Source organism: Drosophila hydei, unplaced genomic scaffold, assembly GCF_003285905.1.
Source record: "Drosophila hydei strain 15085-1641.00,03,60 unplaced genomic scaffold, DhydRS2 tig00000349-arrow-arrow-pilon, whole genome shotgun sequence".
NCBI classification, from domain to species: domain Eukaryota; kingdom Metazoa; phylum Arthropoda; class Insecta; order Diptera; family Drosophilidae; genus Drosophila; species Drosophila hydei.
In genome coordinates, this window is record NW_022045714.1 from 90,456 (window position 1) to 108,656 (window position 18,201).

At 39.0% G+C, this 18,201-nt stretch overlaps 1 protein-coding gene across 1 annotated transcript; it reads left to right on the top strand.

The window, feature by feature from the left end:
- Positions 1 to 10,613: 10,613 nt before the first annotated feature.
- On the top strand, positions 10,614 to 17,649 carry LOC111593460 (myristoylated alanine-rich C-kinase substrate). Its single transcript, XM_023306220.2, has 3 exons — positions 10,614 to 10,872; positions 16,344 to 16,876; positions 16,945 to 17,649. Exons 1-3 carry the CDS (start codon positions 10,856 to 10,858, stop codon positions 17,088 to 17,090), a joined length of 696 nt encoding a protein of 231 aa, XP_023161988.2. The 5' UTR covers positions 10,614 to 10,855; the 3' UTR covers positions 17,091 to 17,649.
- Positions 17,650 to 18,201: the final 552 nt, after the last annotated feature.

Below are 18,201 nucleotides of genomic sequence, written 5' to 3' on the forward strand. Positions count from 1 at the left end.
GATTGTATCTAATGTTCATACCAACTACTTATAACTAAAATATTTACTTAATTTAACGCTACATAAATGCATACTACTACAACTGCAACTACTACTACATCGATCCCTGCATATATAAACATATATATATTTTTTGATTCATTTACACTAAAAACAAGAAAACTTTAAATGTCAAGTTAAGTTAACAACAACAACAACAACTACAACTATGCTCTATAAACAATTGTTTTTGCTATGGCAACGTCAACTTCCACAACCTGAAACGTTAACTGAGTTCTCTATTATATAATCCAATAGGTTCGTAATCTAGTTGTACTTATATATACCATATACCTTATACTATATATAGACTCTATATACATATATATACAATTTTTTTTTTTGTATTTCCCAACATTTTTTGTTAGCATTTAAGGCTAAGGCAAAGTAACGAGTGATTTGTAACGAGAACGCTAACGATAGCGATATATATGTATACATAACCAAGTTTATGTATGTATATATATATCGATAACGATAACGATTAAAAACAACAAAGCGCTGTAATTATGTTAAACTATAAGCAACGAGAGTCGAGTGAAAAGTTCTACATACCATATATATACACATATGTATATATATATATATACTATATAGTCTATATTTTTATCGATATATATATATATATATACATTCATATATATATAAGAATATATATATATATATATATTTACATATAGATCTGTGTGCCTTGCATATTTGTTGTAGCGAATTTCATTGGCCAAATGTTTTTTTATGTAAAAAAAGTTATAGATGAGACAGGCATACACTATAAATATATATATTTTATATATATAGATATATATTATATATATATATCTATAAAATATATATATATCTATAAAATATAAAGTCGCTTGGCAGCTAAAGTTAGTGACAAATCTAACACTTGAATTCCATTGAGTAACACTTCCAAAAGTATATAAAAAAAACATGTAGAGAAAGAGAAAAAAGATAGAAAAACCATAATGCAGTTACTTAAGAGCGCAAGAGAGGGAGCTAGTTAGCGAGTTATGAACAGTAAATCAAATATTTAAAACAAAAAAAACATGGCACAAGAATTTTTTTTGTGTGTGTAAAGGCTACGTCTAAGTATTAAATATCAAATATGTTTTAGGTGTTAAGTTATAAACAAATTATTTATTTTGTCTCTCTGTGTTTGTGTTTGTTTGTGTGTGTGCTTGTGCGTGTGTGGTAGCGCCATCCAACGGGCAGTAGGCGAAACTCAAAAAACGTTGCCTTGAACCAAAATGCTGTATTATTTCTCATTTTTTTTGCCGTTTCTACGTGTGTGTGAGTGTATGTGCGTGTGTGAATGTGATTGTGTGTATTAAGTGTATAAAATGTGAGCGCTGTTTAACAAATTGCAAGTGGTAACAAAAGGGGGGTTGGGGTAAAGGATTTTTTTTAGAAGGAAGCAAAATATTGCATTTATCGCGAAATTCGATTATTTTTTGAAGTCTTGGACATATTTTTCTCATATTCAAAAAACATATATATACATTAGACTTTAATTGAAGTGTGCCTAACTAAAATATATGAAATTTGGCAAAAAAAAAAAATGAAACGAAAAAAAAAACGAAATGAAATGAAACGAAAACAGAAATCAAAATGCAAAAATGCAAAAAGTAATCGCATCGATTGATCGATAAGTGTTATCGCTGCAAATACAAGAAACATTCTACACACAATTTTGACTTCGTGAAGTCTTTAGTGGAAACTAAAAAAAAAAAACTAAAAACAAAGAACTTTGATCGAAAGCGCTGCTTTGCTTTATTTTTTATTTCTATTTTTATTATCATAATTTTATTTTTATCATTATTATTATTATTAGTCGTATTACGTTTATGTTTAATGCTATTGCTAGTATAAATAAAGAAAACGTATGTAATTAAATGTCTCTGAAAGTCGAATGGATTTGCCCAAGCGCAACTCTACGAGTAAATAAAGTAATGTGTAAAAAAATTAAAAAAAAAAACAATTTTTATTTTATTTTTTCTTACTTTTTATTTAGCTGTAACCCGTTTTAGTTATGCATTTATAGATTCCTATACAGTTAGGAAAATCATTATGTGTAATTTCATTATTACTCACCAAGTCTAAAGAGTTTATTGGTTGTGTCCGTCGACTCGTCTGTAACTATTTCTATGCCTCTTTGCAAATCCTTGGTTCCTCACTCCGTCTATATCTGTGTCTGTTCATTCATCCATTCATCTCTTCGTGACTTCGTCTATGTGCCACACGTCTGTCGATCTATAAAATCTATTATCTCTCTGTTTATCGATCCAACTATCTGGCTATCGATCCATCCATCTATTTATGCCTATCAGTCCGTTGCATTCTGTTCTCAGTCTGTAGAAAGGCCCTGAAATTTCCTTACCATACACTGCTTTTTAAGATATTCGACATACGAGATATGTATGTAACTTTACTTTATACAAAGAATATATCGCTATACTACATATATATATGTTAGATATATATATTATATATGTCACTGCTCAATCATACAGCGAAACTTTAGTCTATATAAGGTATTTGTTTGTATTATTTTGTCTTCATGGAGTTTTGTTTCATTTCGATCTAGTAGCAACTCGGTTCTGGATCTGAGCAACAACTTGAGACTGTCCCAACGGCTTTTCAGCAGCTTTCGGAAACGTTTTCGCATTGTCAATGCCATCGAATGGCATTTCAATAAAAGCAAATGAAATTATTCTAAGAAACATACATATATCGAATATATATATATATATATATATATATATATATCGATTTCATACACCCAAACAAATTGTATACTTAACTCTAGCTTTAGTTCTTATCAAGTCTGATTTAGTGCAAATGAAAGCAATTACTACGAATAAATGTTGAATGAATATCTCAAGAAATTTAAATGTGTTTTTCCTTCCATTTTATATATATTCTATATACTATATTGTACATAAGGTAAGTCCATATTTATATACCAATACTCATCCCATTCAATATGTATAGTATCATCTTGTTCCATATTCCAAATTTCCCTGTTCATATTTTTACAGGATTCATTCCAAGCTTTACGCTCCTCGATTTTATTTGCTTGTTCCATGTTCGTCGTTCCCCATATATTTCGTTTCACATTCATCGTTTTTCTTTGTTCCACATTCCTTGTTCATTGCTCCACATTCCTCCTTACCGTCTTGTTTCTCATGCCAAATTCCTCGTTCCTCTTGTCATATTCTTTTCTCATAGCACATTCTTTGTTCCATGTTCCTCATTCCTCGTTCCTCATGCTGCATACCTGATCGTAACGTTCGCATCGGGGCTGCGCTTGGGCTTGGCGCTGCCCTGCTGACTCGTCGTTCATCAAAAAAATTATTAATACGTTGTAATCTATAAAGAGAGACAATCGCGATCAGTCGTTCGACCTGTAAAGACGTGAATTCGAACAGCCTTCGCTTAAGCTCTACTGCTGCAGAGTTCTAAAAATAGAACTTTGCGGTGCATTCTTCAACGCAACAGCAACAAAAACCGCACACGCAGCGTTTTCTTATCGCTTGCTTCCGCGTAACTCAATTGCTTTAATTGCAATTTACGAAATTTCGTCGCTTGGCGCGAGTGCGCCTGCACTCAAAAGCACAATCCGCGATGACATCTAATGTCAATAACCTCGCTACAGCTGTAAAGGTAAATGCAGAAATGCAAGCCCAGCTTAACGTTGTGATGGCAAATAGGCAAGCCTCCATCATGCCAATAAACTCAAAAATAGATATCGCCTCCGTGCAAGGCATCACTAACAACAAAAACACGAAACGTAAACAGCCAAATTCACCAAAAACCATCAAGAAAAGGCTCATCTTCGACGAACCAAGCACCAGCAATGCAGCATTAATATCAGAAAATCGATTTTCACTGCTCGTAGAAGAAGATGAAGACTACAGCGAATCACCTGTAGCTCCAGAAGCCCCAGTATTGACCGACCAGCAAACTACTCCGAAACCTCGTCCGCCCCCCATATGGTGTCCAAACATCAAGTCTGTGGCCCTACTTCAACAGATAATAGATAAAGTAATTGATGCTAAATCATACGTAATTAAGCCAAAGAAGAATAACATAGGTGTATTAACCCAATGCAGTGAGGACTATCGCAGAGTTATAGACCACTTTACTAAGCTGGAATTGGAGTTCCACTGCTACCAGCTTAAGGAGGACAAACCATATAGAGTCGTGTTCAAAGGGCTTCACTCCAGCACTGATACAACACTAATTAAAAAGGAATTGGAAACCAAAGGCCACACAATTACAAATGTGCACAACCCACTGAGCCGTATGGACAAAACACCGCTAAATATATTTTTTGTTGACGTGGCTCAGGCCCCCAACAACAAAGAAATTTTGGACATTCGAGTTGTCTGCAGGCAACGCTGCACAGTGGAACTGCCAAGAAGATACAACGACCTGACACAATGCCATCGCTGTCAAGAATTTGGACACACACAACGCTACTGCCACAAAGCTCCCAGATGTGTGCGTTGCGCCGGGAAACACGCATCCAAAGACTGCACCCGCGAAAAGGACCAGGCACCAACTTGTGTGCACTGTGAGTTACAGCACCCAGCCAACTATAAGGGCTGCCAAGTATACAAGCGGTTGCGCAAATTGCAATCCCCAGCACAAAAAAGGAGTCCCACACAAACACCGTCTACGGGTCCGAGTACTGCTTCCGAAATTACAAGGCCCCGGAGCATTACCCAAGCCACGAGCTTTGCAACGCCTATTAGTGGTGTTTCTTACGCACAGGCCGCTAGAGGTGGACCGTCAAATAAGAATACCACAAGTGACACTTTGTTCACTGAAATGCTTCAGCAACAACAACGTCAGTTTGACGCAATTAATGCCGAGCTCAAAGCGATGCGAGAAGTACAATCCCAACAAGCAACCATGCTAAACAGTTTAATGGCCATCATAACCAAGCTTGCCTACAAATAATGGCTTTACGTGTGGGTATCTGGAACGCCAATGGCCTGAGAAACAAGACTCAGGAACTGGCTGCGTTTCTCTCACAAGAAAACATAGATATAATGTTAATAACAGAAACTCATGAGTGCCCCACTACACAAATTTTCGGATACGAACACTATCAGGCTCATGGTGAAGGAGCAAACTGCTTTGGTGGATCCTCAATCCTCATACGAGCAACAATACCGCATACACCTTTACTGCCAATTTGCAACGCAACAATGCAGGTCTCAGCCATCACCCTGCCTACGTCTATTGGAGCGATCGAAGTTGCGTCAATTTATCTTCCGCCAAACACTGGTCTGTGTGATCATCACATGGAACAGGTTCTAGGCCAAAGGTTGAATAAGACCCTCATCGGCGGCGACTGGAATGGATGGCACCCATTTTGGGGAAGCAATAGTGCGAATCGTCGCGGAGAAGTCATATTTGAGGCGATTCAAAACTTACAATTCAGCATATTGGCGACTGGAGCCCCCACCCGTTACCCAATTAATGGACACAGGCCCTCGGCAATCGACTTCGCTGTCTACAAAGGCATCTGTGACCGGCAATTGACCATTGAAGAATCCTTGGACCTATCCTCTGACCACCTGCCACTAATAGTCACAATCCACGCGCAGCCACAGCCCTTGCCCATTAGGAAACAACTACTGCCAGCAGGATCAGATTTAGGAGTCTTTAGGCGCGAGCTCCATTACTCTTTGCACATAGAAATGGAACTTAACACTCCTGAAGACGTGGACTACGCAGCAAACAAACTGCAGGAAGAAATAGTCAAAGCTGCGCACCAAGCCGCCCCCACCATCTTGCCAAACAAGACAACAGTCTCCGTACAACATCCCCCTCACCTTGGAGGCCCAACACCTACTAATACACAAAAGATGGGCCAGGAGACGCTGGTTAAGATTACGCACGCCTGATGCCAAATCCATGTACAACGAAGCCACGAGGCATCTTAAAGCTGCTCTCGCCCTGCTTCAAAAGAGGTGTATCAGCGATGCGCTGGTACGAGCTGAATCGCCCACTGACGCAGAGTTTCAATTATGGAAATTTACAAGAAAGCTCAAACGGCAGCCAATACGACGTCATCCCATTCGGAGCATTTCTGGTTCCTGGCACATTGGAGACGAAGCTCAAGCTGAGGCTTTTGCAAACCACCTTCAAGACCAATTCACGCCGGTGATTACCGCAGAGGCCTCAGAAATCGAAGCAACAGAAGACATCGTTCTCTCGCCCCTCCCAGCTGAAGACCAGATAACTGGATGTACAAAAGAAGAGGTTCTTGAACACATCAGAAGAGTGAAGGCAAAAAAATCCCCTGGATATGATCTAATAAACGGCAGAGTCCTTAGAGCACTGCCTGACTCCACCATAGACTACATAACTATGGTGTACAACGCCATGCTCCGCATCCGGCACTTTCCAGCCTGCTGGAAGCGCGCCGTGATTGTGATGATTCCTAAGCCTGGCAAACCCGTGGGAGAAATTGAGTCGTACAGACCAATTAGCCTGTTGCCAGTACTCTCCAAAATATTCGAAAGAATATTTCTGGAACGAGTACTGACACATCTGGGACGCCAGGAGGCCATTCCAAACCATCAGTTTGGCTTCAGGAGACAGCATGGAACACCGGAACAGGTTCACAGAGTTGTGCACCATATCCTTGGAGCCTTTGAAGAAAAGATGTACTGCTCTGCCGTCTTTTTAGACATCAAACAGGCGTTTGATCGAGTTTGGCACCTGGGACTGCTGCAGAAAGTGAGGACCACCCTTCCAGCCCCATTTTTCGCGTTGCTATCCTCATACCTTATTGGAAGAACCTTCCAAGTGTCAAGGGGGCAAACAGTATCCTTGACTAGACCAATTATGGCTGGAGTACCACAGGGTAGTGTTCTAGGCCCAACACTTTATACTTTATTCACAGGAGATATGCCAACTCCCGAGCCAAATATAGGAAGTACAGATGCAGTACTCATAGCGACCTATGCAGATGACACCGCCATCTTATCACGTCACGTATCTGCGCAAGAAGCTTCAGACTCACTACAAAAATATCTGGACTCTTTCGGACGCTGGGCAAAACGGTGGTGTATCACCATTAATGCACAAAAGTCTGTACATACTACCTTCGCCACTAGAAGAGGAGATTGCCCAAGCGTTGCATTGGGGCCCACTATTCCCAAAGCCTCAAAAGTAAAGTACCTTGGTATCACTCTTGACAGAAGGCTGACTTTTAAAGCGCACATAAGTCAAGTAACCTCAAAATGCAAAAGCAAGCTAAAAACCCTCGACTGGATGCTGAGAGCTTCAAGCAAGTTGTCTTACAGCAGCAAGGCCGCCATCTACAAGGCAATAGTTGTCCCAACCTTCGTATATGGTATCTCTCTATGGGGCTCCTCGGCGAAGACTACAAGGAACAAAATTCAGACCCTGCAGAATAAAGCACTACGCAGATGGACTGGAGCCAGCTGGTTTGTAAGAAACTCAGTCTTACATAGGGATTTAGCAATTCCCACAGTTGCTGAACTCATTGGGCGACACAGTTCAAGATACGCGGACAGACTTGCAGCGCATCCTAACCATCTCGCAAGCAACCTGGCTATAAACAACAATAGGCGAAGACTGAAGAGATTGCATCCTCTAGACAATATTAGAACTAATTAAGATAGTAGCTACAAGTGCAGAATAATTGGCATATCTGCCCTCCCATTAGTTAAGGTTTAGAGCTAAATGCGCTATAGAGTCTAAGACAATAAGCTGCAACAAAATAAAGAAATAAAAACGAAAAAAAAAAAAAAAAAAAAAAAAAAAAAAAAAAAATAAAGAGAGAGAGACAGTTAGAGGGAAAGAGAGCGATGATATGAATATTAGATTAGACAAATGGCTTCTCCCATTGATTGGCTCGGATTGCATTTGCATGCGATTCGATGCGATGCGATTCGAAATTAAGATTCAAATTTTTGATTTCTAATTCGATTCGATTCGATTTCAGTGTCATCGCTCGCTGAACAAGTTTCTGTTCATTGTTTATGATTTTCTTTGTTTTTTTTTCTTTCTTACAAATTTTTATAGGCTGCTCAAGAAAGGGTTTTATCTGTCTGGTATACCCCGTAATCATTGGCCCTGTTATCATGGGGTCAGCTCAGCTGTGTGGCAACATAGGCACACCATCGACAGCTCGATAAAAGCTTCAGAAAACATAATGAGATGTAATTCGATTTCGATAGTATAGAGTAAATAAATTTTGAATTTTTAATTATGTTTAAAGTGAAGGAAATTTTGAAATTTGAAATCAATTTTTGTGATTTTGAAATTTTCAGATTTAAAATATTTTAAACGAAAAACATTTCGAACAGAAAAGATGGAATGGAAAATATGGGATTTTCTCAGAGATGCTTGACGTTAAAATATTGTAAAATATCTTCAAATTTAGATGCGCAAAATTAAGCCAAAAAATTAGTATATAAAATAATATTTTTATATAGTTTAAGCCAAGATGTCGAACAGGGTAGCTGCTAGTCGCGTTAATAACTTCATGGAAAGGCGCTCCCTCAGCTGTCTGCATGGTTGTCCCAGCGAGCCCCGCCCCATTCCCCCTCATCCGCATTGACACTTTATAGTTCAAGGTAAGTTGGCCAGTTGCTAATTGATTTTTTGGTTTTTTATTATTATTTTTATTTAATTAATTTGTTTTTTCGTTAATTTTTGGCCACAGAACATCTGGCTAAGAGTGGTATATGATTGGCTTGTGATTATAAGCATTTGTCCTATCATTAAGATGCTTATTAGCATTGTTATTACTGTTATCATCATTATTAACATTGTCATTATCGTAATTATGCTTAAAGTTTCGCCCGCGCCCAAAATCTGTATTTTTTTGGTTCATTTTAATTTCAATGCAAATTAGTTCAAGGCCGCGAAATTATGGCATACGAATATACCAAATTATATAAATATATATATATATCAATATATGACATATATATACATATATATTAGATATGTATATGTAAATCTGGATATTGCCTCTTTTTTAGTTTTACATGCCGCATCTTGATTTGGTACTCGGGATTTACCAGCCGACGTGTTTAACAACAACAAATACAACAACAATTGCCCCAAAAATCAATAAATTAATTAATAAAAATTCATAAAAAATGAAGAAAAAATTTAAAGAAAAAAGGAATAAATGAAATGAAAAGAAAAATGAAGTTGATGCTCGCAAGGAATGCGACAGGCCAAAATGTACACACTGCCAGATACCCTGTTTTCTATTTCATAATTCCGAAAATAAAACGTTTTTTAAGCAAATTTCTGTTTTAGCTAGTCTCCATTTGTAGACTTGGAGTCAAACTTAAAAATAGTCTCCACTTATTAATTGTCTTGCAAGTATTAAAGTCTCCACTCATGGTCTCCATTTCAAGCATGAAACAAGTCTCCACTTGTAGATATGGTATTAAAACTAAAAAATCTCTCCACTCAAGTAAGTCTTAAATTTTAAATTATCAATCAAGTCCTCAGAGAACATTTGTTAAAGAAAAAACACTCCCACTGATGATTTGTTGCCCAGAAAAGTCTCCATTTGTTAAGTTGTACTCAAGTGTCAGCAAAGTCTCCAATTGTTCGTTTGTCAGCAAGTCTAAAGAGAAGTCTCCACTTAGTCTTTTATATGTTTGCACGTTCTAAATAAAAGTCTCCACTTATTGGTCTGCACTCAAGTCTAATAACTCTCCACTGGTGCATTTGCAGTCTAAAAATCTTCACCTCAACAGTACTGCAGTTACTTAAGACTAGGGTATCTCTCCTATTTATAGGTCTCCACATATTTCTGCTATAAGTTCGGCTAGTCTCGCATAACAGTTCACATGCTCGATCTACCCACTTTGCGCAATTATATGTTTACAGGGTATATACCAAAAGGCAACAACAACAACAAAATCAAAATGACTGCGACGCGTCGTCCACAGCCGAAAGACCCAAGAAAACCTGTCAAAAGCCAACAACTAGCGCCGGCAGCGCTGTCAGCACGGGCTGAGGTATCGGCAGCGGCAGCGGCAGCGGCAGCGGCAGCAGCAGAGGTAGAGTCAGAGGCAGCAGCGACGGCGGCAGCAATGACAAATTGGCTGGCAAACCAGAAGTGCGCCATGCACTCTTTGCATATAATTACGAACATGGCCTGCCCCAGACCGCGCTCCACTGCTCTCCGGCCACCGCCACGCCTTGCCCTGCCTCGCCCCCCGGCTGCGCCGCCGCCGCCGCCATTTACAGTTGGCTAGTTGGCTTAGGGCGGGCGGGCGGCAACCTGTTGTTCGTCGCTGTCGCTGGCGTCGGCTAGCGTCGCTGTGGCAGAAATCCAACAACAGCAGCAGCAACAACAACAGATAACAGAAAAGAGAAGAAAACAACAACAACAACAAGAGCAGCAACAGCAACATCGACTGCCACTGCTGGCAGCCAGAAAATATTGGATGGCCGGGTAGGTTAACTCCATGCACACGGCATAAGTAACGTTCAGTCAGCCTCTAGAAGTCGATCGTGATCGGTGGCTTAAGCTTAACTCCAGCGCTCAGCACTCTCAGTTGTGCCCCACACACACATATACACACCAAGAGTCTTCACAGCTACACACACATACTCACTCACACACACACACACACGCACACCCAGTCCTCCCCAGTGTCTGCAGCCAAAAAATAATAAGAAAAATCGTCGTGAATTTTTTGTTCGTTTCGCGCGTTTTCAAATTCGAATCAAACTTTTTTTTTCCAAGTTTTATAAATATTCACACGCACACACACACACACATACATACAAAATGAAGTACTTCAACATGTGAGTGATATACATACATATACATATGTATTATATATATTTTTTTTACAATTTTATTTGCTTTTTTTTAACTTTTTTTTTGCTGACGTGTTTGAAATATTTAAAAATTTATTTTTAGCCTTTTCGATTTGTGTCGAAACAGTCTCGGCTGTTCCTGTCCAACTGGTAACGCCAGTGTTGCCAGCTATTCTTAAGCCTGTGCTGAAATACTTGCATACCTGCAGCGCAGCTGAGGAGTTCCCCTATAGAGTCTCCGTCAGCAGACCCATGTAACTCGGGCACTGCCAGAGCTAGCACTCTGAAACTTGGTGTGCAGCATCTGGAGTGCAGCTGCAGCATAAATATATCAAAATTGCAACAAATTTAATATAGCTACCCCTTAGCATGGCTAGAGCTTTACCATCTACAGCTACTCTTATACATCTTAGTCTTAATAGTATTTCGCTGTTTGACTTCATCGAGCTACCTCTCTATGCAAAATTTGTAGTTTAAAAATTGCGTGGCCTAGCTCATGCCTTAATCAGCTGTTTGCAGGGTATTTGCTAGTCGTGTCGCTGGCATTATTGTCTTCCTATAATTTGGGCACGACTTGTTGCTTGAAAGTAGGTGCAACAAATGTGTGTGAACCGAATGCCTGAACTGAACTTTAACACGCTACGTTTCAAGCAAAATGCCGAAGTTGATGATCATTTGTTGTTGTTGTTGTTGTTGTTGTTGTTGTTGTTTGTGTTGCTGTTGCAGCAGTTGCCTTGTGACATTTGCCGGCACAAAGAAATGGCAAATGGCATTTCCCAGCTGCGATTGCCGTTGCAATTTGCAATTGCAGCAGCAACTTGCTGTGAGATAAAGTCTGTCTTGCTGTCTGCTGCTGTCTGTTGCTGTCTGTCCAGCTGTCAGCTGCATTGATTGAAAGAAATGTTTCAAGGTCGCCAGCTGATGCTGCCGTCTGCTATTGCTGCTGTGCCCATTGTCGTCTGCACGCCACCAGCAGCAGCAACAGTTGGGCTTTGCAAGTGTATTGGATTAATTACCAGGCAATTGCAGTTGCAACTGTTGCTGTTGTTGTTGTCTCATAAATTAACGGTTGCACTTTTAATGCAAGCTGACGGACATATACACATATATTATATATATTTATATACATATATATATATATATATATATGTATATATAATATGTATGTTAATCGCATAGCGCATGGCGCGAATTAATCACGCCAGCAACAACAACAACAGCAGCAACAGCAGACAGCAGCAACAAGCGCCAATTTGACGGCAAGATCAGGATTTAAATTTAGTTTCGCTTGCTTTTTGGGGTGTTGTAGCTGCTGTTGTTGTTTTAGTGTTATTGCTGCTGCTGCTGTCGTTTTACATGCGTTTCATTTCATTTTTGGCGCACACAAATCGCTCGCATTATGCAATATTATTTAAATAAGAGAGATCAGATCATGTGCATGCCAAAAAGCCAAACCAGAATACACACACACACACACACATTTTAGTGGATGTTGCGAGCCAAAAATAAAATTAAAAAAAAAAGTTTTGTAGACAAAAAGACAATTTTCGTCTTTTGGTATTTTAAACTTATTTTCAAGGACTGTGCGAATTGGCAACATGATGTGGATATGTGTCTGTGTGTGCATTTCATAAGCCAAATTCAATGTAAGCCAGCAGCAGCAGCAACAACAACAGCTACATAAACTGTAACACAAATCAAAAGACTCAGGCAACGAACTTGGCTTGGCTTGGCTTGGCTGGCTGACTTGACTAGCTGATTGGGCTGGCTGCAGCAGCGCCAACAACACGTACACAATGCACCGTTATTGAACCCACTTAACAACAATTGCACGTTTTTTTTTTTAGTCTCTGAAGTGTTCGTAATTGTGTTTGGAACTATTAGAAACGCCATGCCAAAGCCCCCTATACATATACCCATATGCATACATATTTAGATATATATTTAGCTATGACTATGGCTAGCGCAAACTCCAGATATAGTGGGGCAATTAGCATAGTGACCCGTTTTGTGTGGCTGAGGGCATGGCTATTGCCAATAAAATTCGCTTTTTAGCTGGTTTTTTTTTTGTTGGCTTTTTAAAGTCTATGGCGTCATCGCCATGAACTAATTCCGCATATGCGAATCATAATCATGTGATATATATATATATATATTAAATATATATATATATAATATATATATGATATATATATACATGTTTAAGCAAATCAAAACTCTTAAGAGCTTTTTTGCAGTTTTATTGATCGAGCTCTTCGAGGCGCTGACTTGAAGCGCAAACACTTTGTGTGAACCAATTGCTTTCTTTACTGTTGCTTTAAATACCCTGCAAAACACACACATACATATATATATACATACTATATTTATCACATGAGCTAGCTATGCAGTGTAAAGTATCTCTTATATTTTCTATTTTAATTTCTTCATTTTGCAAAAAAAAAAACTTCAAAATGTGAAAAGTGTTTACAAAATTTTAAAATATTTATAAGAATTTGGAAAAAAAAAATTCGCTTTTTTTAAATATTTTAGCTCTTTTAAAAATATTTAGTTTATTTAAAAATAATTTATTCAAAAAAAGATTTACTAAAAATATAAATTTATATTTTGTGTTTTACAAAATAATTAACTAAAAATATTTTCATTAAAGCATAAGAATTTTTTTTTATCAACAATTTAAAGGAACTAAATATTTTGCAAGTTAAATAAATATTTTTTTTGTTCTTCAAAGAAAATATATAAATTGAATTTCAACTAATGGTTCAACTTTTAGCTAAAAGAACTAAAAAACAAAAGCTCTAAAAATTAAAAAAAAAAAATGCATAAATTATTTAATTTAATGAATTCAGCAAATTATCTTAGTTTTTTAGTTACTAAAACGAAATATTTTTTAATGTTTTTTTTTTTGGCTTTTTTTTTGTTAAAAATATTTCTAAATTAAATTTGCATTTGTTTTTTTCCATTTGTTTTTCGCACTTAAAACACATATAAAAATTCAAATCATTTAAATTACGAAATGGAACCAGTTCCGTTCGCAAGCAGCTGGAGTTGAGCGTGAGTAAAAGTTAATACGGCAGAAGGTGCAGTCAGTTGCTGTTAGAGGGTATGTGCCTGTCGGTGACTGCGCTTAATATAATGACTTCCATAATGATGCTGCTGCTGATGATGATAATGATGATGATGCAGCATCATTGAACAAGTGGTTCCGCCTTCCACTTATTGATTCTCGACAGCTTTTGCTTATCATAAATTTGCAACTAATGTTGCTCTTATATAACGAGGTGTGTGTGTGTGTGTGTGTGTGTATGTATGTGTGTAGCATTGTCTCAAATAGTTTTTGCCCCCCGCTCGAGCTCTAGAAAATGCCAAAAAGCAAACCGGTTGAGCCCAAAGCCAAATGTCATATAGACTTGGACAAGGCTTGACTTGAATTTCGATTAAGAAGTAAGCAGAAGCAGCAGCAGCAGCAGCAGCAGCAGCAGCAGCAGCAGCAGCAACAGCAACAGCAACAGCCACAGTTACTGATTCCAGACACGCCAGCAACACGCACCCACAACAACAGCCACACGCCTTTCACCTTTCCATGAGGCTGTGGTTGCATAAGTCCAATTGAAATGCAAAGAGTCGCTTGGACATGCCTCACTGTTGACCCTAATCAATGCGAAAAGATGCAACCTGACGGCAACAGCCACAGCAACAGCTAACGGCAATTGCAGCTGTTGTCTTGGCTAGCTGGGCGCTTGTAGGCTGTGTGGGGCGTGGCTGGGGCCTCTCCCTCGTGCAGTTGCATTTGAATGCAACTGCTTTGTGGCTTGCACATTTTACCGTTATTAGCCAACAGCAGGCGCGCATTTAAATTTATTCTGGCTGCAAGCAACGAACAACAGGTTTTCCTTGCTGTTGCTATTGCTATTGCCGTTGCTGTTGCCGTTGCAGTTGCTTTTGATGCCTTTTGCATAAGCACCTGTTGCCCAAAGGAGGGGCGGGGGTGGTGCTGTGGCTGTGGGTGTGGGTGTGCAGCCAGCCACGCCAGGCAGAGCTAACCTTAGCCTATGCCTAAGCAGCAGCAGCAAGCGCGAGTCCAGGCCAGAAGTATTTCAAAACGAGTTCGCTGCCTAAGTCTTTTGTTTTTCGTTAAATTATAAATTTAAAATCGAAAGTGAATACAAAAAAAAAAAACACAACAACAACCAAACAAAAACAAAATGTGAAAAATAAAAGCCAAAACCCGTTTAGCTGACCTTTAAGCATTAATAATTGTTAGCACAGCGCATGCGCTAAAAGAGGAAGAAGCAGCAGCAGCCACAGCAGCAGCCGAGGCATACATATCTTTATGGTCTAACCGATATATACATATGCATATACATATAGTAGATAGATATAGTTATGTATGATACGTGTTTTTCGTATGTCTTTTTTTTTTATTAACCAAGTCCGGTTCAGGTTCTCAGCACAACCCGTTCAACCAGACTGAAAAGATATCATGCATATATATAAATATATAAACTATTATATATATATATATTATATACATATATATATATATATATATATATATATATATATATATATATATATATATATATATATATATATATATATATATATATATATATGAGATGGCAGCTAATTGAATATGGGGGAATTTCAATTGAAATTGTGCCTCGTGCTCGTTGGGCAACATATTTCGGATTGCGAACTGCGAGCTGTCAGCTTTTATTTAATTTTACTTTTTTTTTGCATACTCTGTTGCCATTTCAGGGTATATTGGTTTCTTGACTATGCATGCAATAAGCAAAGAGAGGCGTGGCAGCGTATATATATATGTATATATGAATCAGTTGAATAAGCCAAGGCTGTTCGGCCTAGCGCCTGTTTTACTGCCCCTGCTCCTGCTCCTTCTCATATCTATTCATGTATATTTCCCATTTTGGATGACTCTCTCCAAATAGTAGAGATAGGGTATCTGCTAGTCGTGTACTGCAAACTCTGCAAAGCCCAGCCGGCTTACTGAATTTGCACATTCAATATAAATATATATACACATTCATAGTGTTTTCTAACCTCAAGTAGCAAACATAACCTCACAATGTTTCCCTCTTAAATACACGAATTGTATTAATAATCATATCAATCTTGCTACGACACGACACAATTGTTCCTATGTAAAGTGGCATATAAATTTTAGATTATTTCTTGCCTTTGACACAACACATAACCTCAAATATCAAACATAACCTCAATTCTCAGTGAATATTTATCTCCTTAAGCTAGTTTAAGCCAATTTGAAGACTTACATAAACGGCTAATAATAATAATAAATTGAGAATTGCAAGATTTGCATGACTTTTTTTTTACTTACTTAACACATAACCTCAAGTGTTCAATATATTCCCAAATGCTCAACATAACCTGAAAATTGAAATTGATTTTCCTTTGGTTTCTCCTTAAAATAGTTGCCTGCTTTTCATCATCTGCGCACTGTGCTACGGTCTGGTTGCCGCCCAGGAGGAGGGTGCGTCAGCTGGCAACGCTTCGCCGGCGAAGAGAATCGCTGCGCTGCGTCGTCCAGTGGGCAAGGCGGCCAAGCCAACGACAACGACAACAGCGGCGCCTGTCAACGACGATGGCGCCGAGGAGGATGAGTACAATGAGGAGGGTGGCGCCGCCGCTGGCGATCATGGTAGCCAGTATGGCGATGAGCAGGAGGAAGGCGGCGTTAGCTCTACGACCACCACAACGGAGGCGCCCAAAAAAGTTGGCCCTGTGATCCGGCCATTCCGTTCCAACGATGATTTCCTGAATTCGCTGAAGCGTCGCCAGCAGAACGCCAAGAAACATCGCAACGAGAAGACGCCAGCCAGCAAACCAGCCGCCAAGAAAACCGACGAGGAGCCCGCCGATCATGAGGAGGCTGCAAGCGGCCAGGCACAAGCACCTGCTGCACCGGCTGCTGGACCCGCCAAGGGCTACAAGGGCAATTCGGCATGTAAGTGATGATAAGCCGCAAATTCTCGCCAGCATGCAAATTTTGCATTCATCAATTGACCTTTCCAGTAAATCGTCGCAAGTTGACGAAGCCTGTCAAGGCGGAGCCGGAGGTGGATGCCGCTGCCGAAGAATCGGAGCAGCAGCAAAAGGAGGAGGAGCCAAAGCCTAAGCGTCCGCTCAGCAGTCGCCTGGCCTTGAGGAAGCGCAACTAAGCTAACATACATGCATACATACTTCTACACACTTTTTTAAGGCACTGTAACTTAACAGTTATGTTTCACATTGTTTCTCTCCCTCTCTCTCTCTCTTGGTCTTTCGCTCACATGCATGGCTAGCCAAGGACAACTCGAGCTTGGCCTGCTAACATGCACACATACATACATATAATATAATCAGCTGATACACATACACACTGTCTCTCTCACACTCATTGCTAGCTAAGGGCAGCTCAAGCTCTGCCTGTTTAGTTTTTAGTACATTTTTTTTTCAATGTGTGGCGTCTTTTGCATTTGTGCCGGTGCGCGTGTGTGTTGGAGCAAGATTTATTTATGTATTTTATGCACAACACACACAAACGCACTTGCACTGCTTATCAGACACACACACTCACACTCATATATATACCGCAACCTTTTCCCACTTGCCTTTGTGCGCTTGTATTTGTGTATATATATTTGTATTGGAATATTTATAGCTCATATATCAGCGCGCGCACACACAAACACACACACACACATTTATTTCACTTAATAAACAAACTAAAATAAAGCAACAAGAAACAAACAAACAAACAACCATTACAAATAAATAAAAATATTACAGAAAAAATATTTTTAAAAAATTTTTTTGTGTTTATTTTTGACATTACGCGTTTAGTTAACCGGTTAAAGCGGGTTGAACCGGTTCAGAATGCCTGAAGCAAGCAGCAAAACTTATGATATAGCCAAGAGCAAGGATTGTAAGTCCATTTCAGCTGAACCGGTTATAACCGGTACAACAGTATCTTTTTAAACAAGCGCGCCATCTATGGGCGTTTGCTCTAGTATACGCAAATCCAGAACGACCTATAATTGAATATAAAACTACTAAATTCTATAGATGAAAGTAAGACTAAATTAGATATTTCAGCTACTTCTTTAGTTTTGTCTCGATCTTTGCTTTGTATATACAGAACCTGGACTTAATTAGGGTCAAGTTTTGGTTTGTATTTTATCGTATATATACATATATATTGTAGATCTCAGAAGAAAAGAAAACTGTCAGAATTTAAAAACAACGTCGTTTCAATACCTGTGTATTTTATTCGTTAATAATTACAGAACA

Bases quoted from the DNA above. Each gene is read 5' to 3' on its own strand.
- LOC111593460 (XM_023306220.2), top strand. The intron at 16,877-16,944 runs GTAAGTGATGAT...TGACCTTTCCAG, and splicing joins CTACAAGGGCAATTCGGCAT to TAAATCGTCGCAAGTTGACG.